The 26,448-nt window shown below is 45.7% G+C and overlaps 1 protein-coding gene across 3 annotated transcripts in view; it reads right to left on the reverse strand.

The window, feature by feature from the left end:
• Positions 1 to 2,832: 2,832 nt before the first annotated feature.
• LOC132216450 (zinc finger protein 501-like) overlaps positions 2,833 to 26,448 on the reverse strand; it is a 33,180-nt gene continuing 9,564 nt past the window's right edge. Inside the window, exons 3-4 of one of the 3 annotated variants that reach the window (XM_059665649.1) lie at positions 3,634 to 4,642; positions 2,833 to 3,465 (exon numbers count right to left, since the gene is read on the reverse strand). In XM_059665649.1, the coding sequence (XP_059521632.1) occupies positions 2,907 to 3,465; positions 3,634 to 4,642 (1,568 nt within the window). In that variant the 3' untranslated portion in view covers positions 2,833 to 2,906. Of the gene's footprint in view, positions 4,643 to 14,044; positions 15,786 to 26,448 lie in introns of those variants that run through there. The other 2 variants (XM_059665648.1, XM_059665651.1) reach the window with 2 other exon arrangements.

Below are 26,448 nucleotides of genomic sequence, written 5' to 3' on the forward strand. Positions count from 1 at the left end.
AATATCTTGCTCTCTCTCATCTTCTGGCACCCCTATAATTCTGATGTTGGTATGCTTGAAGCTGTCCCAGAGGCTCCTTACACTATCTTCGTATTTTCGGATTCTTTTTTCATTTTTGCTTTTCCGGTTGTGTGTTTTTTGCTTCTTCGCATTTCAAATCTTTGACTTGATTCTTGCACTCCTCTGCTGACCAGCCATTTCAACAAAGAAGACAAATACAGTGTAAATAATTGCATGAAAAAACGTTCACCATAAATATTTATTGGGGGGAAAAATTTTTAAAAAATTTGTTAGGAAAATGGAATTAAAACAAAGCAAGTTAACACTACACTCATTTCTCGGCCTATTATTAAAAAGATTAAATATCACATGTGCTGGCAGGTTTGTGGAAAAATGAGAAATTTCATGACTGTGGGTGGGTGGAAAGCCAAAGGGAATGAGACCATTTTAGAACACAGTTCTGCATATACTAACAGGTAAAACATTCACCTACACTGCATCAGTTTGATAAGTAAAACATACCTCTATATAAAGAACTGAAGGGATTATTCCCAGCAGATTTATTTTTAATATCCCAAACCTGGAAAGAACTAAAACCATAGACAGATCAATAGGTAAACTGGTTATTCACAGAACACAGTATGACTCAGCCATAAAAAATAATTAACTATTCACATAAGCATTCGTGTCGAATCTCAAAATAACTGTGTAGCATGAAGGAAAGCAATATTTGTGTACCCCTTATAGTGCTTCTGAAATTATGAAAAATATTAACTAATCTTAAAAAAATAATAACTAATCTGGTAAAGGAAGGATAATCAATGACTGCATTTAGGGCTTGGGAAGGCAGAAGGAGAGATTACAAAAGGGCAGGAGGTAACTACAGGGTGTGGCACAAGTAGGTGTAGAGCTGTTGGCATGAAAATTACTACAATAATTTAAAAATAATAAAAAACAAGAATAAACTCTTTCCTGGCCAGTGAACCTCAGATGTTTGAGCACCAACCCTTGCCCTAAAAGGTCACTGTTTCCATTCCAGCTCAAGGCACGTGCCTGCCTGGATGCCCTGTAGGTGACGTGCAGGAGGCAGCTGCTTGATGTTTCTTTCTAATATCACCATTTCTCTCTCTCTCTCTCTCTCTCTCTCTCTCTCTCTCTCTCTCTCTCTCCCTCCCTTACTCGCTTTGTGAAAAGTCATTAAAAATATTTTAAAATATGTAAAATACTTATTAAGAAAAATAGAGAGTCAACTCTGTGTTTTGCATATTCACATCTGTATGCCTGGTTTTGCCTGACCTGTATACGGGTGAGAGATAAGTGTATGTCACATGTGACCATTTAAGAGCTTGATCCCTATGTCCAAACTCACCAAATAGTACAAACATACCTAAATAAAACCTCAAAATGTGGTTCCAAATAAAGGCCCCGATATCCCTGTCTTGTTAGAAAATTAAAATGACAACCCTATATGGGCTCTACCATCTCTCTCCTAATTTCCTGGGAGCACCAGCCTTGCCTCAGCAGCAGCAAATATTGGCAAGCAGTGAAGACTATGGCCATCAGAATCAACAGGAAGGCTGACTGGGTCACAAATGCCACATCCTGGGAATGACTACAAGATTGCCCTTCCTCTAGCTTTGAGGTCTTGCCTGTTGAGCAAACCTTGAGGTGAACACCTTAGAGAGGCCAGAAGAGGAAACAGGCCGTTTAGATTATTTTCTCTAAAAATGACTTTAGCCACAGCAAACAGTAATGGAGGAACTGAGGACGCCTGTGTACAATGACCACCCAAGTCAAATGTCCTTGGTCATTTGTGGGTAACGTTCAGAAGAGGCGCGATTCACTTAATTCACTGCACTCTTTCCCACTCACCATGAATACAGGGATTCTGGCCCAGTTGTAGTTCAACCTAACCCTCAGAGTCTCAACACAAGCGACACCAGCCTATGAAGTGTCATTCATAACGGCACAGGGCACCTTGACAGTATGTAATACACACTGTGAACAGAGAATATGATTCACATTGTTCACAGAAGCACAACAAAGCCCCCCACCCCCATCTTCAGGATGGCCTCAGACCTCAATCACAGGAGGCCCCAGGCTGCAAATGAGAACCACCAAGTCATGCCGCCTTTCTTTCCAGGTCTAGGGCAGCACTGCATTACAAGTGAATACGGGACAAATTGATTTTCTGAAGCCACGCTTTGCCTTCGGGAGCACAGCAGGTTGGGGATTCCCAATATGTCTGTTCCCCTGTACAAGCTGACGGATGCCAAGTGTGCTTTCAAATCAATCCAGGCGATGAATAGGACCAACAAAATGAAAGGTACTAGTACATGAGTAAAAGCACCTGGACAAAAAGATCATAAACCAGAGACGTGTTGGAAAATTCCATGGGTTTGCAGGTTGGTGAATTGGAACCTGAAGCAATTCATCACAGCATAAGGTGAGAGCCACTATGTCTCTGAGAGAGGTAGCTCTTCTTAGCTGAGGATGGGTGCGTGGATGAACCTTCAATAACTCCATTTCCTAGTGAGAGGAATGAAAATCCTGCCAAAGGCTAGGAGTAATCACAGTTTGCTCAGGCCGAGGTGAGAACACAGAATTCCTTTTCCCTGACCACGCAGGGGTTGTGACTGAGGCACCCTGTTCAGGTGAGCCAGGTGGTGGAGGTAAAATCGCCTCAGCCAGAAATACTCCCAGTGATTTCAATCGGGTAGTAGGCCCAAGCAGCTTAGCAGGTGCCATGCAGTTATTTAAAGCATCGCTTCTACTTGAAATTTTATGAAGATTCCAGCGGAGTAAATGTTGTGATAAAAGGGGTTCATGTTCTGTTAAATGTGTATCAAAAAGACCCTTTCAATGTTGTTATTGTCAATGAGCAAAAGAAAGTATTTGGTGCACATTTAAAGCTTTTCTCCATTGTGAACAATCAGGTGTCTAAGGAGGTGAGATTTTTGGCTAAAAGATTTCCCACATTCAATACACTCATGAGGCCTTTCTCCTGTGTGAACTCTCTTGTGTGCAAAAAGGTTACTATGGCATCTAAAAAATTTCCCACATTCACTGCATTCATAAGGTTTTTCTCCAGTGTGAATTCTCTGGTGTTCAGTGAGGGAATGCCTTCGTCTGAAGGACTTCCCACATTCACTACACTCATAAGGTTTTTCTCCAGTGTGAACTCTCTGGTGCTTAGTAAGGGTATTTCTATGTCTGAAGGACTGCGCACATTCAGTACACTCATAAGGTTTTTCTCCAGTGTGAACTCCCTGGTGCTTAGTAAGGGTATTTCTATGTCTGAAGGACTGTCCACATTCACTACACTCATAAGGTTTTTCTGCAGTGTGAATTCTCCTGTGGGCAAATAGGTTACCATGGCATCTAAAAGATTTCCCACATTCACTGCATTCATAAGGTTTTTCTCCAGTGTGAACTCTCTGGTGTTCAGTGAGGTTGGACCTATGACTGAAAGTCTTGCCACAATTAGTACACTCATATGGCTTTTCCCCAGTGTGAACTCTCTGGTGCTGATTAAGAACAGAGATATACCTAAATGACTTCCCACACTCACGACACACATAGGGCTTTTCTCCAGTGTGAATACTCCTATGGGTATACAGGTGACTATGGCACCTGAAAGATTTCCCACATTCACTGCACTCATAAGGTTTTTCTCCTGTGTGAATTCTCCTGTGCTTAAAAAGGTGACCATGGCATTTAAAAGATTTCCCACATTCACTGCACTCATACGGTTTTTCTCCAGTGTGAACTCTCTGATGTTCAGTGAGGTTGGACCTATGACTGAAAGTCTTGCCACAATCATTACACTCATATGGCTTTTCCCCAGTGTGAACTCTATGGTGCTGATTAAGTACAGAGGTATACCTAAATGACTTCCCACACTCACTACACACATAGGGCTTTTCACCAATGTGAAGTCTGTGGTATTGATTGAGGTTAGTCTTATATCCGAAGGCCTTCCCACTATCACTACACTCATATGGCTTTTCTCCACTGTGAACTTTCGTATGTCGAATGAGGTTAGAGATTCCTCTAAAAATTTTTCTGGATTTGTTCCATTCATCGTTCACTTCTCCAGAACAGACGCTCTGTTGAACAACTTTCTGGTTATTGCTGGCTGCATTTTCACATTGATCCCACTGGTTATGACCTTTTCCACTGAGAAATTTCTGGGAAATCTCACTGCCACTGTGTGGCTCCTCAGTGTCGAGAGGGGCCTGGAGCTGGAGAAGCTCTGAGGTGGCTGGCAAGTCTTCCCCAACCTCATTACTGGATGAAGGCAGCCCTGATAAGTAGAAGCTGCAGCTGGTCACAAACGAGGCCCTGTCCACAGCTTCTTTCCAGGGCTTCTCTCCACTGGCTTCCCTCTGTTGCTGACGAGGGATTGCACTGAAACAAAAGTCTCTCACACGTGTGTCATTGAAGAAGGATTTCTGCTCAAGGTATGCTGCCTGTGACTCAGTCAGGTGCAGAATGTCTTTGAACACAGAGAAACACCGCTTACACACATGGGTCCTCTGGGTTGCTGGCTGTGTCTTAGACACCCTGACCTGTGACGCTCCTTCTGCAGATACACTGTGCTCAGAACAGGCCTCCTCATCATCCGTTTTATGACAACAACCTGAAAGCAGAGAAATGAGGAGGAAATGGATGTGGACTACGGTGATGAGGGAAGTTCCATTACAAAAATATGTTACACATCATACATGCGTTCCATGCAATTGTCTGAAAATAACAGATGTGCTGGAAGGATTTATCAAAGGCTCCAGTAAAGTTCTGGAACTCTGAATATCATAAAACAAGGAAAGCCTCACTAAGAATATGACACAAAAATGGCAAGCACCACATAGAATTGAAGCATGATCATCAGCTCCTTCTTCTGCTAACAGTGTTCAGCAGGGCTTGTGTGCTGGTGACATGGGCAAGCTGTGCAGAAGGTTGCTTATGTCTTATTCCTAATAAAATTCAAGAGCAGAGGTTCTAGGACTACTTAAGCATGTATGTGCACCTCATACCACATGTGCAGGTCCATGTAGGAGAATATAGCACAGGGAGCAGTGCCCAGGGACAGGTGATGTAAAAAGTGACAAAGGTGAAGATAGCCAAAAGACATGACGATACAGATGAAATGATCAATCATCAAAATGTCAATAACGGTAAAGAAAATGTAGAAATAAGGTGTGGACAAACGCATCTGCACCTAAAGATGGTCAAACACAAGTGGGTTCCTGGTGTGATCTGAAAGAATCCCTCATGTGATACTTACCCCCAGTTTCCACTCAGTAGTATCAGGCCTCATCAGAGACCATCTTGCCAGTTCACCCTGACACAAAATACAGGTTTCTCCATGCACCTTCTACTCCATAAATACATACAACCTAAATATTCAGAGTATTAATGAAAGACAAGGGAGGTAGGCAGCCAGCACTAACCCAGAGCAATTCGGAATGCCATAGTATTCAGGAAAGGAAATATTACAAACAACAATTGATGTAGGATGTTACAAGTACAGCTACGGTTCATGTAAGTAGAGATGATAACCTGGCACAGGCTGTCACAAAGCGCCTTACCTGGATGAATGGTGTAGAAGTGGAAGCCATGAGGACATTGTCACCTTCCCAGGAAGAGAAAGTTCAAAGTGGGTCCCATTAAGCTCATTGCAAGACTCCTGACTGCCAGACACTAATTGCATTTTCTGAGGCAGTGGGTGTAAGGGATGCTTGGGGAGTCCAGAGCTCAGGACTCCCCACACAGCTCGCCCCGGGCAGCCACAGCCCATTTGAAAGGACAGTGGGCGATATTAGTAGAGGCCATGGTGTGGCTGTGAGAGCTGTGCTTGGAGAATAAAGGAAGAGTAGACATTACCTCAGGACATTGGGACAAATGTGACGGTCTTACCTGCAGATGAGACGAGTGCAAACACTTCCAGCATCACATTGCAGTAGAGAAGTCTCTGAGCCTCATCAAGGATCCCCCACTCCTCCTCAGAGAAGACAACGGCCACGTCCTCAAAGTTCATATTCTGTCATAATGGGGACAGTTCAATCCACGATTAGCTTTTCTCCTAGGATTTCAAGGTCTTAATAATTCCCACCCTCCACATCCGTAATCTCCCTCTACACTTCATCAGACGAGACACCAGGCATTCGGCCGATCAAAGTCACTCTCTCCTTACATTCCTACTGTTACTGTGTCTTCCCACAACAATAAAGGCAGTTGAGCAGAGAGAAGATACCTGAGCTCTGGGCCTCACATGTAGGCCACACTGCCTCTTGTTAATACAGCGGGTGTCACCAACATAGGGAAGAGAGATTTGTTGGCCATAAAGAAAATGTGAATGATTTATCACTTATTTTCTCAGGCAGTACTCTTGTTATCACCCAGATGTGCCTCAGAGACATGAAAAAACGTGACCTTGTGCTTCACCCATCTGGCTCTGATACCATGGTGTTGGGGCCATCACCTTGCACTACCTGCTCAACATAATTCTTTGAACCACACTTCTCTCACACGGCTTCATTTCCAGGGGCACATCTTCAAAGGCAACATAAATTTGCCATGACGAAAACACTGTATTTCCTACTCATCTTCTCCTCCAAATGTCTAATTCACAGCCTGTGTAATGTGTTTCTCTCTCTCTTTCCATTTTCCTTCCCAATTCCACTGCAAACATGCAAGCCCAGCTGTCAGCAATATATGTTATCTCGTTCCCATTGATCAATGTGTCAGCCCTCGACAACCATAGGAGGTGTGCATATATGTGACAGCTCAGCTCTGCACCTGGCAGGTCTCACCACAACACCCCTATTTTCATACAATTACAGTAAAATCCCTCATATCATCTTATATCAGCCAGTAAGCACCAAAAATGGACTCACTCCTCATTCACCCTTATTGCAACATCCAGTGTCCTGTGGCCATGAATTCACACTCCCTCTCCAAGGGAACATCACTCCTTCTCCCACACCTCTCCCACCTGCACTCCCACACCCACAGCCCCCATAATCATCTCCTTGACTCCCTACTCATTACTCAGCATGTGTGGTGTAGTGACTGCTTGGCAAATACAAACAGGATTAAGTTCTACACCAGTGATGGCGAACCTATGACACGCAGTCAGAGGTGACTCACAAACTCATTCTTTTGTTTGATTTTTCCGTCTTTTTTTTTTTAATTAAATCTTTATTGTTCAGATTATTACATTTGTTCCTTTTTTTCCCCCCCCATAACTCCCCTCCTCCCAGTTCCCACCCCACCCTCCGCCCTCACTCCCCACCCACTGTCCTCATCCATAGGTGCACGATTTTTGTCCAGTCTCTTCCCACATCTCCCACACCCCTTTCCCCCCCAAGAATAGTCAGTCCATTCCCTTTCTATGTCCCTGATTCTATTATAATCACCAGTTCATTCTGTTCATCAGATTATTTATTCACTTGATTCTTAGATTCACTTGTTGATAGATGCATATTTGTTGTTCATAATTTGTATCTTTACCTTTTTCTTCCTCTTCCTCTTCTTAAAGGATACCTTTCAGCATTTCATATAATCCTGGTTTGGTGGTGATGAACTCCTTTAGCTTTTCCTTATCTGTGAAGCTCTTTATCTGACCTTCAATTCTGAATGATAGCTTTGCTGGATAAAGTAATCTTGGTTGTAGGTTCTTGGTATTCATCACTTTGAATATTTCTTGCCACTCCCTTCTGGCCTGCAAAGTTTCTGTTGAGAAATCAGCTGACAGTCGTATGGGTATTCCCTTGTAGGTAACTGAGTTACTTTCTCTTGCTGTTTTTAAGATTCTCTCTTTATCTTTTGCTCTTGGCATTTTAATGATGATGTGTCTTGGTGTGGTCCTCTTTGGATTCCTTTTGTTTGGGGTTCTCTGAGCTTCTTGGACCTGTAAGTCCATTTCTTTCACCAGGTGGGGGAAGTTTTCTGTCATTATTTCTTCAAATAGGTTTTCAATATCTTGCTCTCTCTCATCTTCTGGCACCCCTATAATTCTGATGTTGGTACGCTTGAAGCTGTCCCAGAGGCTCCTTACACTATCCTCGCATTTTTGGATTCTTTTTTCATTTTGCTTTTCCGGTTGGATGTTTTTTGCTTCCTCACATTTCAAATCGTTGACTTGATTCTTGCGCTCCTCTGGTCTGCTGTCGGGCGTCTGTATAATATTCGTTATTTCAGTCTGTGTGTGCTTAATTTCTAGTTGGTTCCCCAATATAAGATCGAGGGTCTTATTAGTTTTCGTGTAGATCTCATTAAGTTTATCGGCAGCTTCTAAACAGTTCTTGAGAGACCTTAAAAGTGTGGTTCTGAACTCTATATCTTCCATTGACAATTTTGTCCTGTTTCTTTGTCTCCGCATTTTGTTATGCTTCCTCGGTGCACCCCCTAGTTGTCTTTGTTCGCAGTCTTATAGATAAATCTTGATTGTTGTAGCTAATTCCAGGGAGGGTTTGACCTCCAGGCCAAGTGGCTATGAGAATCAGCTGTGTCAGCAGTGAGAGAACTTCTGTCCTCTAGGGAGGTGCTAATCTAGCCTTTGCCTGAGGCTATCCGGCAAAGGCCTGTGTGCAGGGCTTGGGCGGGGCGGGTTGCACAGGATCAACAGGGTGGGCCGGAGAGAGCAGTTATGGCGGCTCTCAGTCCTGTCCCCAGGGGCTCTGCCTCTCTGAGTCCCAGCACCCGCTGCAAGGCTCGGAGAGAAAGCTGCACTCGCTCTGACCGAAGCCAGACAGTCCGCTTCTCCCGTTTGAGCTTGGGTCCCTAAAGACTCGCCTGTATCTGGAGCTCAGAGTCTGCGACTCCCTCCCGATTGAAAACAACAACCGCGCCCTCCGCCGCCAGCCCGCTCCGCGCCCTCCGCACCTCAGAATTTGACTTCAGCACTGCGCCTCCTCTGAGTGTCCCTATGCGTTTCTCTTTCCTCCTAGTTGTAGGACTTCCACTCAGCCAGCGTTCCTGTGGTTCTGGGTGATGTCCGTTCCGTGTTTTAGTTTCACTTTTGAAGTAGTTGTTCAAAGCAGCAAACTCCGGCGTTAACCTATGCCGCCATCTTCTTCTTCCTCTTCTTAAAGGATACCTTTCAGCATTTCATATAATGCTGGTTTGGTGGTGATGAACTCCTTTAGCTTTTCCTTATCTGTGAAGCTCTGTATCTGACCTTCCGTTCTGAATGATAGCTTTGCTGGATAAAGTAATCTTGGTTGTAGGTTCTTGGTATTCATCACTTTGAATATTTCTTGCCATTCCCTTCTGGCCTGCAAAGTTTCTGTTGAGAAATCAGCTGACAGTCGTATGGGTATTCCCTTGTAGGTAACTGAGTTTCTTTCTCTTGCTGCTTTTAGGATTTTCTCTTTGTCTTTTGCTCTTGGCATTTTAAAGATGATGTGTCTTGGTGTGGTCCTCTTTGGATTCCTTTTGTTTGGGGTTCTCTGCGCTTCCTGGACCTGTAAGTCTATTTCTTTCACCAGGTGGGGGAAGTTTTCTGTCATTTTTTCTTCAAATAGGATTTCAATATCTTGCTCTCTCTCATCTTCTGGCACCCCTATAATTCTGATGTTGGTACGCTTGAAGCTGTCCCAGAGGCTCCTTACACTATCTTCGTATTTTCGGATTCTTTTTTCATTTTGATTTTCCGGTTGGGTGTTTTTTGCTTCTTCGCATTTCAAATCTTTGACTTGATTCTTGCGCTCCTCTGCTGACCAGCCATTTCAACAAAGAAGACAAATACAGTGTAAATAATTGCATGAAAAAACGTTCACCATAAATATTTATTGGGGGGGAAAAATTTTTAAAAAATTTGTTAGGAAAATGGAATTAAAACAAAGCAAGTTAACACTACACTCATTTCTCGGCCTATTATTAAAAAGATTAAACATCACATGTGCTGGCAGGTTTGTGGAAAAAGGAGAAATTTCATGACTGTGGGTGGGTGGAAAGCCAAAGGGAATGAGACCATTTTAGAACACAGTTCTGCATATACTAACAGGTAAAACATTCACCTACACTGCATCAGTTTGATAAGTAAAACATACCTCTATATAAAGAACTGAAGGGATTATTCCCAGCAGATTTATTTTTAATATCCCAAACCTGGAAAGAACTAAAACCATAGACAGATCAATAGGTAAACTGGTTATTCACAGAACACAGTATGACTCAGCCATAAAAAATAATTAACTATTCACATAAGCATTCGTGTCGAATCTCAAAATAACTGTGTAGCATGAAGGAAAGCAATATTTGTGTACCCCTTATAGTGCTTCTGAAATTATGAAAAATATTAACTAATCTTAAAAAAATAATAACTAATCTGGTAAAGGAAGGATAATCAATGACTGCATTTAGGGCTTGGGAAGGCAGAAGGAGAGATTACAAAAGGGCAGGAGGTAACTACAGGGTGTGGCACAAGTAGGTGTAGAGCTGTTGGCATGAAAATTACTACAATAATTTAAAAATAATAAAAAACAAGAATAAACTCTTCCCTGGCCAGTGAACCTCAGATGTTTGAGCACCATCCCTTGCCCTAAAAGGTCACTGGTTCCATTCCAGCTCAAGGCACGTGCCTGCCTGGATGCCCTGTAGGTGACGTGCAGGAGGCAGCTGCTTGATGTTTCTTTCTAATATCACCATTTCTTTCTCTCTCTCTCTCTCTCTCTCTCTCTCTCTCTCTCTCTCTCTCTCTCTCTCTCTCTCTCTCTCCCTTACTCGCTTTGTGAAAAGTCATTAGAAATATTTTAAAATATGTAAAATACTTATTAAGAAAAATAGAGAGTCAACTCTGTGTTTTGCATATTCACATCTGTATGCCTGGTTTTGCCTGACCGGTATACGGGTGAGAGGTAAGTGTATGTCACATGTGACCATTTAAGAGCTTGATTCCTATGTCCAAGCTCACCAAATAGTACAAACATACCTAAATAAAACCTCAAAATGTGCTTCCAAATGAAGGACCGGATATCCCTGTCTTGTTAGAAAATTAAAATGACAACCCTATATGGGCTCTACCATCTCTCTCCTAATTTCCTGGGAGCACCAGCCTTGCCTCAGTGGCAGCAAATATTGGCAAGCAGTGAAGACTATGGCCATCAGAATCAACAGGAATGCTGACTGGGTCACAAATGCCACATCCTGGGAATGACTACAAGATTGCCCTTCCTCTAGCTTTGAGGTCTTGCCTGTTGAGCAAACCTTGAGGTGAACACCTTAGAGAGGCCAGAAGAGGAAACAGGCCGTTTAGATTATTTTCTCTAAAAATGACTTTAGCCACAGCAAACAGTGATGGAGGAACTGAGGACGCCTGTGTACAATGACCACACAAGTCACACGTCCTTGGTCATTTGTGGGTAACGTTCAGAAGAGGCGCGATTCACTTAATTCACTGCACTCTTTCCCACTCACCATGAATACAGGGATTCTGGCCCAGTTGTAGTTCAACCTAACCCTCAGAGTCTCAACACAAGCGACACCAGCCTATGAAGTGTCATTCATAACGGCACAGGGCACCTTGACAGTATGTAATACACACTGTGAACAGAGAATATGATTCACATTATTCACAGAAGCACAACAAAGCCCCCTACCCCCATCTTCAGGATGGCCTCAGACCGCAATCATAGGAGGCACCAGGCTGCAAATGAGAACCACAAAGTCATGCCGGCTATCTTTCCAGGTCTTGGGCAGCACTGCATTACAAGTGAATACTGGACAACGTGATTTTCTGACACCACGCTTTGCCTTCGGGAGCACAGCAGGTTGGGGATTCCCACAATGTCTGTTCCCCTGCACAAGCTGACGGATGCCAAGTGTGCTTTCAAATCAATCCAGGCGATGAATAGGACCAACAAAATGAAAGGTATTAGTACATAAGTAAAAGCACCTGGATAAAAAGATCATAGACCAGAGACGTGTTAGAAAATTCCATGGGGAGGGAGAACCAAGATGGCGGCATAGGTTAACGCTGGAGTTTGCTGCTTTGAACAACTACTTCAAAAGTGAAACCAAAAAACGGAAGGGACATCATCCAGAACCACAGGAACGCTGGCTGAGTGGAAGTCCTACAACTAGGAGGAAAGAGAAACGCACACGGACACTCAGAGGAGGCGCAGTGCTGAAGTCAAATTCTGAGGTGCGGAGGGCGCGGAGCGGGCTGGCGGCGGAGGGCGGGGTTGTTGTTTTCAATCGGGAGGGAGTCGCAGACTCTGAGCACCAGATCCGGGCGAGTCTTTAGGGACCCAGACTCAAACGGGACAAGCGGGACTGTCTGGCTTCGGTCAGAGCGAGTGCAGCTTTCTCTCCGAGCTTTGCAGCGGTTTGCTGGGACTCAGAGAGGCAGAGCCCCTGGAGACAGGACTGAGAGCCGCCATAACTGCTCTCTCCGGCCCACCCTGTTGATTCTGTGCGACCCGCCCCGCCCAAGCCCTGCACACAGGCCTTTGCCGGATAGCCTCAGGCAAAAGCTAGATTAGCACCTCCCTAGAGGACAGAAGTTCTCTCACTGCTGACACAGCTGATTCTCATAGCCACTTGGCCTGGAGGTCAAACCCTCCCTGGAATTAGCTACAACAATCAAGATTTAACTATAAGACTGCGAACAAAGACCACTAGGGGGTGCACCGAGGAAGCATAACAAAATGCGGAGACAAAGAAACAGGACAAAATTGTCAATGGAAGATATAGAGTTCAGAACCACACTTTTAAGGTCTCTCAAGAACTGTTTAGAAGCTGCCGATAAACTTAATGAGATCTACACGAGAACTAATAAGACCCTCGATCTTATATTGGGGAACCAACTAGAAATTAAGCATACACGGACTGAAATGACGAATATTATACAGACTCCCGACAGCAGACCAGAGGAGCGCAAGAATCAAGTCAATGATTTGAAATGCGAGGAAGCAAAAAACATCCAACGGGAAAAGCAAAATGAAAAAAGAATCCAAAAATGCGAGGATAGTGTAAGGAGCCTCTGGGACAGCTTCAAGCATACCAACATCAGAATTATAGGGGTGCCAGAAGATGAGAGAGAGCAAGATATTGAAAACCTATTTGAAGAAATAATGACAGAAAACTTCCCCCACCTGGTGAAAGAAATGGACTTACAGGTCCAAGAAGCGCGGAGAACCCCAAACAAAAGGAATCCAAAGAGGACCACACCAAGACACATCATCATTAAAATGCCAAGAGCAAAAGATAAAGAGAGAATCTTAAAAACAGCAAGAGAAAGTAACTCAGTTACCTACAAGGGAATACCCATACGACTGTCAGCTGATTTCTCAACAGAAACTTTGCAGGCCAGAAGGGAGTGGCAAGAAATATTCAAAGTGATGAATACCAAGAACCTACAACCAAGATTACTTTATCCAGCAAAGCTATCATTCAGAATTGAAGGTCAGATAAAGAGCTTCACAGATAAGGAAAAGCTAAAGGAGTTCATCACCACCAAACCAGGATTATATGAAATGCTGAAAGGTATCCTTTAAGAAGAGGAAGAGGAAGAAAAAGGTAAAGATACAAATTATGAACAACAAATATGCATCTATCAACAAGTGAATCTAAGAATCAAGTGAATAAATAATCTGATGAACAGAATGAACTGGTGATTATAATAGAATCAGGGACATAGAAAGGGAATGGACTGACTATTCTTGGGGGGGAAAGGGGTGTGGGAGATGTGGGAAGAGACTGGACAAAAATCGTGCACCTATGGATGAGGACAGTGGGTGGGGAGTGAGGGCGGAGGGTGGGGTGGGAACTGGGAGGAGGGGAGTTATGGGGGGGGGGGGAAGAGGAACAAATGTAATAATCTGAACAATAAAGATTTAATTAAAAAAAAAAAAGAAAATTCCATGGGTTTGCAGGTTGGGGAATTGGAACCTGAAGCAATTCATCACAGCATAAGGTGAGAGCCACTATGTCTCTGAGAGAGGCAGCTCTTCTTAGCTGAGGACGGGTGCGCTGGATGAACCCTCAATAACTCCATTTCCTAGTGAGAGGAATGAAAATCCTGCCAAAGGCTAGGAGTAATCACAGTTTGCTCAGGCCGAGGTGAGAACACAGAATTCCTTTTCCCTGACCACGCAGGGGTTGTGACTGAGGCACCCTGTTCAGGTGAGCCAGGTGGTGGAGGTGAAATCGCCTCAGCCAGAAATACTCCCAGTGATTTCAATCGGGTAGTAGACCCGAGCAGCTTAGCAAGTGCCACGCAGGTATTTAAAGCATCACTTGTACTTGAAATTTTATGAGGAATCTAGCGGAGTGCATGTTGTGATAAAAGGGGTTTATATTCCATTAAATGTGTATCAAGGAGACCCCTTCAGTGTTGTTATTGTCAAAGAGAAAAAGAAAGTATTCGGTGCACATTTAAAGCTTTTCTCAATTGTGAACATTCAGGTGTCTAAGGAGGTGAGATTTTCGGCTAAAAGATTTCCCACATTCACTGCATTCATAAGGTTTTTCTCCAGTGTGAATTTTTCTGTGTCCAGTGAGGGTGTTCCTTCCTCGAAAGGACTGCCCACATTCACTACACTCATAAGGTTTTTCTCCAGTGTGAATTCTCCTGTGGGTTAAAAGGTGACTATGGCATCTAAAAGATTTCCCACATTCACTGCACTCATAAGGTTTTTCTCCAGTGTGAATTCTCCTGTGGGTTAAAAGGTAACTATGGCATCTAAAAGATTTCCCACATTCACTGCACTCATAAGGTTTTTCTCCAGTGTGAATTTTTTGGTGTTCAGTGAGGGCGTCCCTTCGTCTGAAGGACTGCCCACATTCACTACACTCATAAGGTTTTTCTCCAGTGTGAATTCTCCTGTGGGTTAAAAGGTGACTATGGCATCTAAAAGATTTCCCACATTCACTGCACTCATAAGGTTTTTCTCCAGTGTGAACTCTCTGGTGTTGAGTGAGGTAGTACCTATGACTGAAAGTCTTCCCACAATCAGTACACTCATATGGCTTTTCCCCAGTGTGAACTCTCTGGTGTTTAGTGAGGTTGTACCTATGACTGAAAGTCTTCCCACAATCAGTACACTCATATGGCTTTTCCCCAGTGTGAACTCTCTGGTGTTTAGTGAGGTTGTACCTATGACTGAAAGTCTTCCCACAATCAGTACACTCATATGGCTTTTCCCCAGTGTGAACTTTCCTATATCGAATGAGGCTAGAGATTCCTCTAAAAATTTTTCCAGATTTGTTCCATGCATAATTCACTTCTCCAGAGCAGACGCTCTGTTGAACAACTTTCTGGTTGTGGCTGGCAGCATTTCCACATTGACCCCACTGGTTATGATCTTTTCCACTGAGAAGGTTCTGGGAAATCTCACTGCCACTGTGCGGCTCCTCAGTGTTGAGAGGGGCCTGATGCAGGAGAAGCTCTGAGGTGGCTGGCAAGTCTTCCCCAACCTCCCTCCTGGATGAAGGCAGCCCTGGTAAGTAGAAGCTGCAGCTGGTCACAAACGAGGCCCTGTCCACAGCTTCTTTCCAGGGCTTCTCTCCACTGGCTTCCCTCTGTTGCTGGTGCGGGTTTGCACTGAAACAGAAGTCTCTCACACGTGTGTCACTGAAGAAGACTTTCTGCTCAAAGTCTGCTGCCTGTGACTCAGTCAGGTGTAGAATGTCTTTGAACACTGAGAAACACCGCTTACACAGATGGGTCCTCTGGGTTGCTGGAGCTGTGTCAGAAGCCCTGACCTGTGACTCTCCTTGTACAGATACACTCTGCTCCGAACAGGCCTCCACATCATCCGTTTTATGCCAACAACCTGCAGAGAGAGAAATAATGAGAAAATGAATGCTGACTGTGGTGACAGGAGAAGTTCCATCACAAAAGTGTGTTGCACATAACACGCTGGCTTCATGCAACTGGATGAAAGGAAAATGATGCTATGAAGCTCTGGACCACTTAAGATCAAAAACAAGACCAATCCATGAACACAGTATATGTTTCCACTTGTTTGTATTTTCCTCTATTTCTTTTTCAATGGCCTGTAGTTTTCTAAGTATAAGTTTTTTTTTTCCTTCTTGGCTAATTTTATTCCCAGGTATCTTATTTGTTTCATAGCATTGGGAAATGGGATTGTTTTTTAAATTTCTCTTTATGAGAGTTCACTATTGGTGTAGAAATATGCCATTGATTTCTAGCTGTTGATTTTGCATACTGCTAATTTTCTGAATTCATTTATTAATTCTCTTGGTTTTTTGGTGGAGTCTTTATGTTTTCCTAAGTACAACAGCATGTATTCTGTGAATGACAATTTTATTTCTTCCTTTCCGATTTGGATGCCATTGATTTTTTTTTAATATATTTTATTGATTTTTTACAGAGAGGAAGAGAGAGAGATAGAGAGTCAGAAACATCGATCAGCTGCCTCCTGCACATCCCCCACTGGGGATGTGCCCGCAACCCAGGTACATGCCCTTGACCGGAATTGAACCTGGGACCTTTGAGTCCGCAGGCCGACGCTCTATCCGCTGAGCCAAACCGGTTTTGGCGCCATTGATTTTTTTTATACTTATCTGATCACTGTGGCTAGAACTTCCAGTACTATGTGGAATAGGAGTGGTAAAGTGGGCTTCCCTGTCTTGTTCCTGCATTTTTTTTTAATATATTTTATTGATTTTTCACAGAGAGGAAGGGAGAGAGATAGAGAGAGTTAGAAACATCGACGAGAGAGAAACATCGATCAGCTGCCTCTTGCACATCCCCCACCAGGGATGTGCCCGAAACCCAGGTACATGCCCTTGACCGGAATCGAACCCCGGACCTCTCAGTCCGCAGGCTGACGCTCTATCCACTGAGCCAAACCGGTTTCGGCTTGTTCCTGCTTTTAAGGGAAAGACTTTTAGTTTTTGATCATTGAGTATGATGTTGGTTGTAGGTTTGTCATATATGGTCTTTATTGTGTTGTGGTATGAAGCCTCTATTTGCACTTTACTGAGAGTTTTTACCAAAAATGGGTGCTGGATTTGGATTTGGTTGAATGCTTTTTCTGTGTATAATGATGGGTTTGTGTGATTTTTATCATTCCTTTTATTTATGCCATTTATCACATGTATTGATTTGTGAATATTGTAGCAGCCTTGCATCCCCTGAATAAATCCCACTTGGTCATGGAAAAAAAAAAACAAGGAAGACCTAAAACGAAATATGACACAAGCATGGCAAGCAACACATGTAAGAGAAGCAGGATCCCCCGTTCATTCTTCGGCTAATAGCATTGAGCAGGGCCTCTCTGCTGGTGACGTAGGCAAGCTATGCTGAACATTGGTTACATCTTATTTCAAGAAAAATTCAATAAATGAGTAGCTGGTGTTCGAGGACGACTTACGCATGCATGTGCACCTCATAACATGACTGTGCAGGTCCGTGTTGGAGAATACGGCAGAGGAAGCAGCGCAGAGGAACAGGTGATGGGAAAAGGCCACAAAGGTAGCCAAAACCCAGGAAGTCACACAAGAAATGACAAGTCAGCACAGTGTCCAGTATGTGGGGGGGAAAAAGGTAGAAATGGCACTTGCACCAAAACACTGTTGGAAATGAGCAGGTTCTTAGAATGACCTAAACACTGCGCTTGTGTCATAGCTCCCCCCAGATGCAACTCAACAGGCCCAGGCCTCCTCTGAGACCATCCCGCATGTTCACGCTGTGAAATACACAAGGGTTCTCCCGGCCCCTTCTACTGAACACGTACGTAAAACCTAAATATTCTGAATATTAATGAAAGACAACAGAGGTGAGCAGCCAGCACTGTCTCAGAGCAACTCAGCATGCAATAACGCTCAGGGAAGCGAATATTACAAACAACTAAAGGAGGGTCTCACAAGAAGAGCCCTTGTCCTGGCCGGTGTTGCTCAGTGGGTAGAGCGTTGGCCTGCGGACTGAAGGGTCCCAGGTTCGATTCTGGCCAGGGGCACGTGCCTGGGTTGCGGACTCGGTCCTCAGTGGGGGGCATGCAGGAGGCAGCCAATCAATGGGTCTCTCTCATCATTGACGTTCCTATCTTTCTCCCTTCCTTTCTAAAACCAATCAATCAATCAATCAATAATAAATAAATAAATAAAGTGCCACTAGATGTTAAAAAAAAAAAGAGTCCTTGGTTCATGTAAGTGAAGACCATCACCTGGCACAGGCTACCATAAAGCACCTTTAGCTGGGGGAAGGGCACAGAAGTGGAAGCCATGGATGTGGACAAAGTCACCCTCCCAGGAAGAGGAAGTTAATGTGGATCCCATCAAGCTGACGGCAAGACCTGTAACTTCCACACGCTTCGTGCACCCCCCGAGGCAATGGGTGTCAGGGGTGTTTGGTGAGTCTATTGCTCAAGGCTCTCCAAGCACCTCAGCACTGGCAGCCACAGCACTTCTAACAGGACAGAGGGAGAAATTAGCAGAGCCCATGGTCTGGCTATGAGACCTACATCTGCAGAATAAAGGAAGACAGAACGACTCAGGACACGAGGAGAGATGTGAAGGTCTTACCTACAGATGAGACAAGCGCAAACACTTCCAGCATCACCTCGCAGTACAGAAGCCTCTGAGCCTCATCAAGGAGCCCCCACTCCTCCTGGGAGAAGGCAATGGCCACATCCTCAAAGTCCATATCCTGTCATAAGGGGAACAGTTCAGTCCATGATCAGCTTCTCTCCTAGGATTTTATGTTCGCCATACTCCCCACCCTCCACATCCATCTGCTCCCTCTTCTCCCCACATCAGAGAAGACACCAGGCCTTGGTCCCATCAAAGTTACTCTCTGCTTATATTCCTACGGACACTGTGTCTTCCCAGAACACTAAAGGCCAATGAGCAGAGAGAAGGTGCCTGAGCTCCAGGCCTCACACATAGACCACGCTGCCCCTTGTCAATAAGCGGTTGTCATGAACACAGAGTAGAGAGAGATGTTGGCCATAAAGGAGTGTGAGTGATCTGACACTGGTCTTGTCAGGCAATACCCTCGTGGTGTCCCAGATTCTCCCTCCCAGACCGCGAAAAACATGACATCACACCTCATCTTGCTGACCATTACCCCCGGGTGCTGAGGCGATCACGCTGCACTACCCGATGAACACAGTTCTTTGAGCCACACTCCTCTCACAGAGGCAGAACATCACGCATCACATAAACATGCCATGACCAGGATGATAATCAGCGTCTTTTCCAAAATTCTCACTCGCCACCTTTGTAGCGTATTTCTCTCTTGCCCTCTTTCTTCCCCAGGCCAGTGGAAATTTTCAAGACCAGGTCACACTAATGTATACTATGGCATTCCTACTGATCACTGTATCAGCCCTCAACAACAGGCAGGTGGGCACCTATATGACACCTAAGCTCTGGACCTGGCATGTAGCGCCAGAATGCACCCTCTTTTCAGGAACTAACCGAAAATTCCCGTTATTGTATCATCCAGTTACCAACCAAAATGGACCCCCCCCCTTCATTCATTCCCTCTTATGTCAATGTCAGGCCCTGCAGCCATGAATTCACACTCCCTCTCCAAGTGCACATGTCTGTTTCTACCCCACCTCTCTCAAACCTACACTCCCACAGCCCCAGCCCCCACAGGCATCTTTTTGGCCTCTTGCTCATTACTCAGCATGTGTGGCCCACACAATGCCGGGCCAGTTCAAACAGGATCAGGGACTAACCTGACTCTCAGAGCCTACACTCACAGCACAGCCTTGCGTGCTGCCATGAAGGCCTCCCTCCCTGTTTTGTTTTTCCCTTCAACTGCACCTATTGAGAACCCATCAGCTCGCAGATGTCCACAGCCCACCTCCACTGGGGCTGCACCTGAGGTCCCTTCATGACTCACAGCCTTCCTCACTCAAGTCCCATCACCCATGGCCCTCTACCCCATGCCCAGTGAGTCTCACAGATGCCCACTCATGCCCATAAGCAAATCAACCAGACTGACTGCAACACCCAGGCCACACCAAGGCTCACAAAATATTCCTGGTGAGTGTTTAAGAAGTAAATATGGCCCTAGCTGGTTTGACGTAGTGGATAGAGCCTCGGCCTACGGACTGAAGGGTCCCAAGTTCGATTCCAGTCAAGGGCATGTACCTTGGTTGTGGGTACATCCCCAGTGGGGGGGGGGGTACAGGAGGCAGCTGATCAATGTTTCTCTCTCATCGATGTTTCTAACTCTCTCTATCCCTCTCCCTTCTTCTCTGTAAAAAAATCAGTAAAATAAATATTTTTTTAAAAAGAAGTAAATATGCATCAGCCCCAATCTCAACTTATTTGAATTACTCTTTCACATCCAATAATTTTAAAAACAAAAAAAAAACAACAAAGAAAGGTTATCTACAACTCCTCCCTGGTCCATACACTCTCCACTACTCTTTTAAGAACTCTTTATTCTGAACCACTTTTCAGTTCCAGATGCTTGTGAACTGCTCTCTGAAATATCTCAGACCCTAACAGGCCAAAAATAAAAGTTGTTGAATTCGCAAATGAACATTACTCTTCCCACTATGAACTTCTCCATCTCAGCTGATGGTGTTTCCATACCTCCAGCTGCTAAAACCAAACTTTCACGTCATCTCTGACTCTGACCTCTCCCTCTCTCAAACACAACATTAGAAAATCCAGGTGGCCACACCGAAAACACCGATCCAGAACCAACTGTGTCTTCCATCTCCACAGCCCCCATCATGGGCCAGTTACCATCACAGTCACCACGACGATCACAGCAGCCTCCATCCTAGTCTTTCCACCGCCTCCCTCTCACCCATACTGTGCATCATGCTGCAGCCACAGGGCGTCTAAGGAGACCTGAGTCAGACTACCTGTCTCCACTGCTCCAAACCTCCCACTGCTCCCATCACCTGAAGAACACTCACATTGTCACAAAGCTTCTCTAGACCTGAATCCTTCCCAAGTATTACCAGTTTCTTCCTCCCTCCCTCCCTCCCTCCCTCCCTCCCTCCCTCCCTCCCTCCCTTCTTCCCTTCCTCCCTTCCTTCCAAGATACTTGCTGGTTCCTGAACTACCTCAGTCTTCATTCCGAGTCTGCACACTCTGGAACCTGTTCCTGGAAGGACCTCTCACGTCCCATCTCACTAGTTAAAAACAGGGGCCACTCATATGACGCTAGACATGGAATTAGGATTCTGGGCTTGGTGTCTCTTCAAGGTCCTGAGGTCCCAGGGCTGCAAGAGAGGCTGGACAGTCCCAGGACCCCACTACCTCAGAGGCCACAAGAGTGTGAGGCCCTGACATCAGCTCCAGAAAGTGATAGGGGGGACTTAAGATCTGACAGAGAAAGCACCTGATTAAGCTGAAGGATAATCATATTATTTTGAAACTCTGAAATACATATAGGAACAGAGGGTTAAGTTTCTTACATAGGAACGGAGGGTTAAGTCTCTTTTTTTTCTTTTCTTTTTTTTCTAAGTTTCATTTCTCAGGCCAGGGCACCTATCCATCTCTTTGATCCCAAACAAAGTGATGGAGGAGGTGACTTCCCTGCAGACAATGTCCGCTGTACCCAGCAAGCACACAGAACCCTTAAGCATGACCAGGCCGACCCCACCAGGAGCCAAGACAACATCTCATCACCCGACAACCGAGAACAATGGTTGAATTCTACTGACCTCAGGGCTGCATGCAGCTGCGTTCCTCTGCCCGCCCACTCCAGCCCATTTTCCCTATAGAATCCTGTCGCCTGCACCTGATTGTAAGTCAGGTTTTGGATGCCTGTAAGCACCGTCTCAGCGGTTCTCAACCTGTGGGTCGCGACCCCCTTGGGGGTCGAACGACCCTTTCACAGGGGTCGCCTAAGACCATCGGAAAACACATACATAATTCCATATTGTTTTTGTGATGAATCACGATGCTCTCATTATGTTCCATTTGTAACAATGCAAATACATCCTGCATATCAGATAGTTACATGACGATTCATCACAGTAGCAACATTACAGTTAGGAAGTAGCCGCGAAAATAATTTTATGGTTGGGGGTCCCCACAACATGAGGAGCTGTATGAAAGGGTCGCGGCGTGAGGAAGGTTGAGAGCCACTGCCCTGTCTTCTTGGTTGGCTGGCCTTCCCAATGAAGGCCTCATAGGATTCAACCCTGCCTTCCTTACTGGACATTGCGACAGGCATTCAGAGCCCACCCCGGGGTTTCCCGGGAACAACACCAATACTTCAAGGCGATTAGACAAACCCCAAACCCCAGTACTTCAAAGCGATTATCTGTGGAAAGAAAAGGGTCCGTGGAGAGCCTGGCCACCACCGCCAGACTTAGGGGCTCAGGCTGCCCAGCCCTGGGGCCTGGTGACCTCCAGATGCCTGCATGGCCTCAGGGCTCGCCCTCAGTGCACACCCTTGACAAGTTCCTTATATATTTTTTTCTTTTTTTTTGTTTGTTTTTTTCTCTTTTTTTTGTTTTTTTTTTATTGCTTAAAGTATTACAAAGGGTATTACATATGTCTCCTTTCCCCCCCCACCCCCCGCCCTTGACAATCCCTAGCCTCCCCTACCCCCACCCCCCCAATGTCTTATGTCCATTGGTTATGCTTATATGCATGCATACAAGCCCTTTGGTTGATCTCTTACCCACCCCCCTCCTGCCCTCCCACCCTCCCCGGCCTTCCCGCTGTAGTTTGACAGTCTTATATTTTTATTTTTATTAAATTCAAAGAGGGAGAGACAGAAACATCAATGGTGAGAGAGAATCTTGGATCGGCTGCCTCCTGCACGCCCCCTACTGGGGATCGAGCCTGCAACCCGGGCAGGTGCCCTTGACGGGAATCGAACCCGGGACCTTTCAGTCTGCAGGCCAACGCTCTATCCACTGGGCCACACCAGCCGGGGCAAGTTCCTTATCTTTCCAAGGGCTTCTCCTTCCGGGCCCAGCTGCTGTTGTCTCCCTTCTCCCTTCTAGTCTGTTCTTCCTCTGGGCAGTTTTGGGAAAAGTTCACAACCACCCCGGCCCCGGCGCCCTGAGCAGGAAGTGAACCTCCTCCCGGCCCCGCCGCTCGGCCTCTCTGTCGCCTTTAGACACAAACCAGGCCTGGGTGCCCCCTCCCGGCTCAGCCCCCCACGGCCTCCCCCGGCGGCCCCGCAGCCCGTCGCCCTCCCCTCACACCCCGGGTCCCCACGGGGACTCACTGCGCTGGACGCTGCGCCCTGGGCGGCGGCCCCGAGGCTGGAGGGTCCGAGGGGGTGACGCTGAGTCCAAGTCTCTAAGCCGAGGAGTCGGGGAGCCTCGGGGACCCCAGTCCTAGGGGTTGCGGTGCCACGAGCCTCAGGGACACCCTGCGCAGCGGGGACGCCCCAGCTCCGCCTCCTGCTCCAGCTGACCCGGAAGTGGAGCCTGGGACTCTGAGAACAACCAGGTCGAAATGACCGCCGGATACAGGGCACAGGAAGTCCCGCCCAAACCGATGAGCTCCAGGACCCTCTCTTGGGCTTTCATTGGCTAAACCTCCTTGGCGCACTGCCCTCTGGGTAATGAATGCACTCTTCTCGGCCCTGCAGGTGGTATTAGGAGGCCAGTGCTCACTGCCCATTGCAGATATTGGTGCTGGAGCGCTGAGTGGCGCTGGGAAAGGACAATTTCAGCTTTCGCTAGCTGGTCTCAGGTGTTTGTTGTTGTTGTTTAAAATATATTTCTTGCTAAAACCGGTGTGGCTCAGTGGATGGAGCGTCGGCCTGCGGACTGAAGGGTCCCGGGTTCGATTCCGGTCAAGGGCATGTACCTGGGTTGCGGGCACATCCCCAGTGGGAGATGTGCAGGAGGCAGCTGATCGATGTTTCTCTCTCATCGATGTTTCTAACTTTCTATCCCTCTCCCTTCCTCTCTGTGAAAAATCAATAAACTATATTAAAAAAAATAAAATAAAATAAAATATATTTCTTTATTGATTTCAGATGGGAAGAGAGAAGGAGAAATAGAAACATCAATGATGAGACTCATGGATCGGCTGCCTCCTGCACGCCCCCCACTGGGGATTGAGCCGAAACCCAGGCATGTGCCTTCGGCCGGATCGAACCTGGGACCCTTCAGTCCGCAGGCTGACGCTCTATCCACTGAGCCAAGCTGGCCAGGGCTGGGCTCAGGTTTTGGAGGCGTGCTGTCTGCAGCTGATTTCTTATACAGAGTGTGGATGTAAAAGGGGCCACGTGATAACCTGACCAGCTCAGGGAAGGCCTGCATGGCTGTCTTGCAAACTCGAATACATATGCCAACAGGTTATTTCCTACTTTGTCTGCATGTCTGCAGTCAGCACACACAGTGTGCAGCTATGGAGCTAACAGTTACTGAATGTTCACTACACGTGCCAGGCCCTGGATTCAATGCTTTACTTGCATTATTATTATTTCATTTAATCCTCTCTGGAGAGGAAATCGAGGTTCAGCGGCTCAAGTCAATTGTCTGATTATAATAATAAAAGCATAATATGCTAATTAGACTGGGAGACCTTCCGGACAAAACCATGGTGGCTGGCTGAGGCAGAGGTGGTTAGGGGCGATGAGGCCAGGAGGGGAGGGCAGTTAGGGGTAATCAGGCCGCGGGGGGGGGGTAGTTGGGGGAGAGCAGGCCAGCAAGGGGGGGGGCAATTGGGGGTGAGTATGTCGGCGGGGGGAGGGCAGTTGGTGGCAAGCAGGACGGCAGGCAGAGTTGTTAGGGGTGATCAGGCAGGCAGGCAGGTGAGCGGTTAGGAGCCAGAGTGAGGGTTCCATTCTTGGTAAGGGCATATACATATGGTGAGGAATCCATCTCTGGTAGGAGTGCATAAGGCAGACAACTGCTTCCTCTCACATCAATGTTTCTCTTTTGTTCTCTGTGTCTACTGTCCTCTCTCTCTAAAATCAATAAACATATCCTCAGATGAGGATTAAAAAGATATTAAGGAGTCAACTTTTCAGAACATACTGTTGAATCCAGAGCTCTCTCTCTAGAACAGTAATCAGAATCATCTGAACCCAATGGAAGTCTCTCTTCTTACACCTAAGAGGCTAAGAAAATCAGTATCATGGATCTCAGTAAAATCCCACACTATCAGTGACATTGTCATGATCCTCTTCTTGCTTATATTTAAGCACTAAAATCTGATGGTTTATGCAGTAAGTCATCTGTTTATTTTTTTAAAACTTAGGTTCATCTTTGAGTGATAAAAATTAACTTGACAATGGGAGCCCTAGCCAGTTTGGCTCAATGGATAGAGGATCAGCCTGGGGACCAAAGGGTCCTGGGTTTGATTCCGGTCAAGAGCATGTACCTTGGTTGCAGTCTCCTCCCAGGCCCGGGCCCTGGCTGTGGCTTGTGCAGGAGGCAGCCAATTGATGGGTTTCTCTCACATTGATGTTTCTCTCTGTCTTTCCCTCTCTCTCTCCAACTCTCCCTAAAAATCCATTGAAAAATATCCTGGAGAGACGATTAACAACAACAACAAAAATTTAACTTTCCCATGTAAGAAGGTGATTCTGAGGGATTCCAACATACAGTAGCTTTAGCCACTGGAGTGGGGACCGCTCATGGTGAACTGGAAACTGTGCTTTACGTACAGAATGTGTAAAATCACTGCCGGCAACACAGGAAGTCTGAGTAAGTCAACTTGCAGTCTTTCCTAAAGCAGAGAATCCCTTGGAGAGCACGTGGAGGCTGATGTCGGGTTTCTAAAGATGATTTCTTAAGACAGATGTGTTGTACATGTCTAAGGCTCCCATCCTCTCAAATATTATCTCATCTATTACATATCCTGCCCTATTATTGTGACCTTTGGCCAGAATTTTTTGCAATTCTGTGGAAGCTTACCATCATTACTGTCCTTGTAAATTTCTGTATTTGTCATTTTCCTCTGGAGAACTATCCTTGTGGTAAGTATACTAAAGTACCTTACAGATACACTTTTTTAAAAATATTTTTTTATTTATTTCAAAGAGGAAGAGAGAGAAACATCAATATTGAGCCCTAGCTGTTTGGCTCAGTGAATAGAGCGTTGGCCTGCAGGCAGAAGGGTCCCAGGTTTGATTCCAGTCAAGGCACATGCCCGGGTTGTGGGCTTGATCCTCATTAGGAGGCAGCCAATCAGTGATTCTCTCTCATCATTGATATTTCTATCTCTCTCCTCCCTTCCTCTCTGAAATCGTTAAAAATATTTTTTAAAAAGAAACATCAATGATGAGAATCATTTATTGGCTGCCTCCTGCATGCCCCACACTAGGGATCAAGCCCGAAACCCAGGCATGTGCCCTGACCTGGAATCGAACATGGGACCCTTCAGTCCACAGGCTGATGCTCTATCTGCTGAGCCAAACCGGCTAGGGCTACAGATACATAAATAAGAACAAACATTTATGCCACTGGGCTCTTTATTTGCATTCAGCACTGTACGTTACCCTCTGAGCACGGATTCTGCTGAACATAACAGCACAGCAGCCCATCCGAAGGCAGCCTGGGGCTCTAGACCAGT

This window comes from Myotis daubentonii, chromosome 15 (assembly GCF_963259705.1).
Source record: "Myotis daubentonii chromosome 15, mMyoDau2.1, whole genome shotgun sequence".
Taxonomy (NCBI): Eukaryota; Metazoa; Chordata; class Mammalia; order Chiroptera; family Vespertilionidae; genus Myotis; species Myotis daubentonii.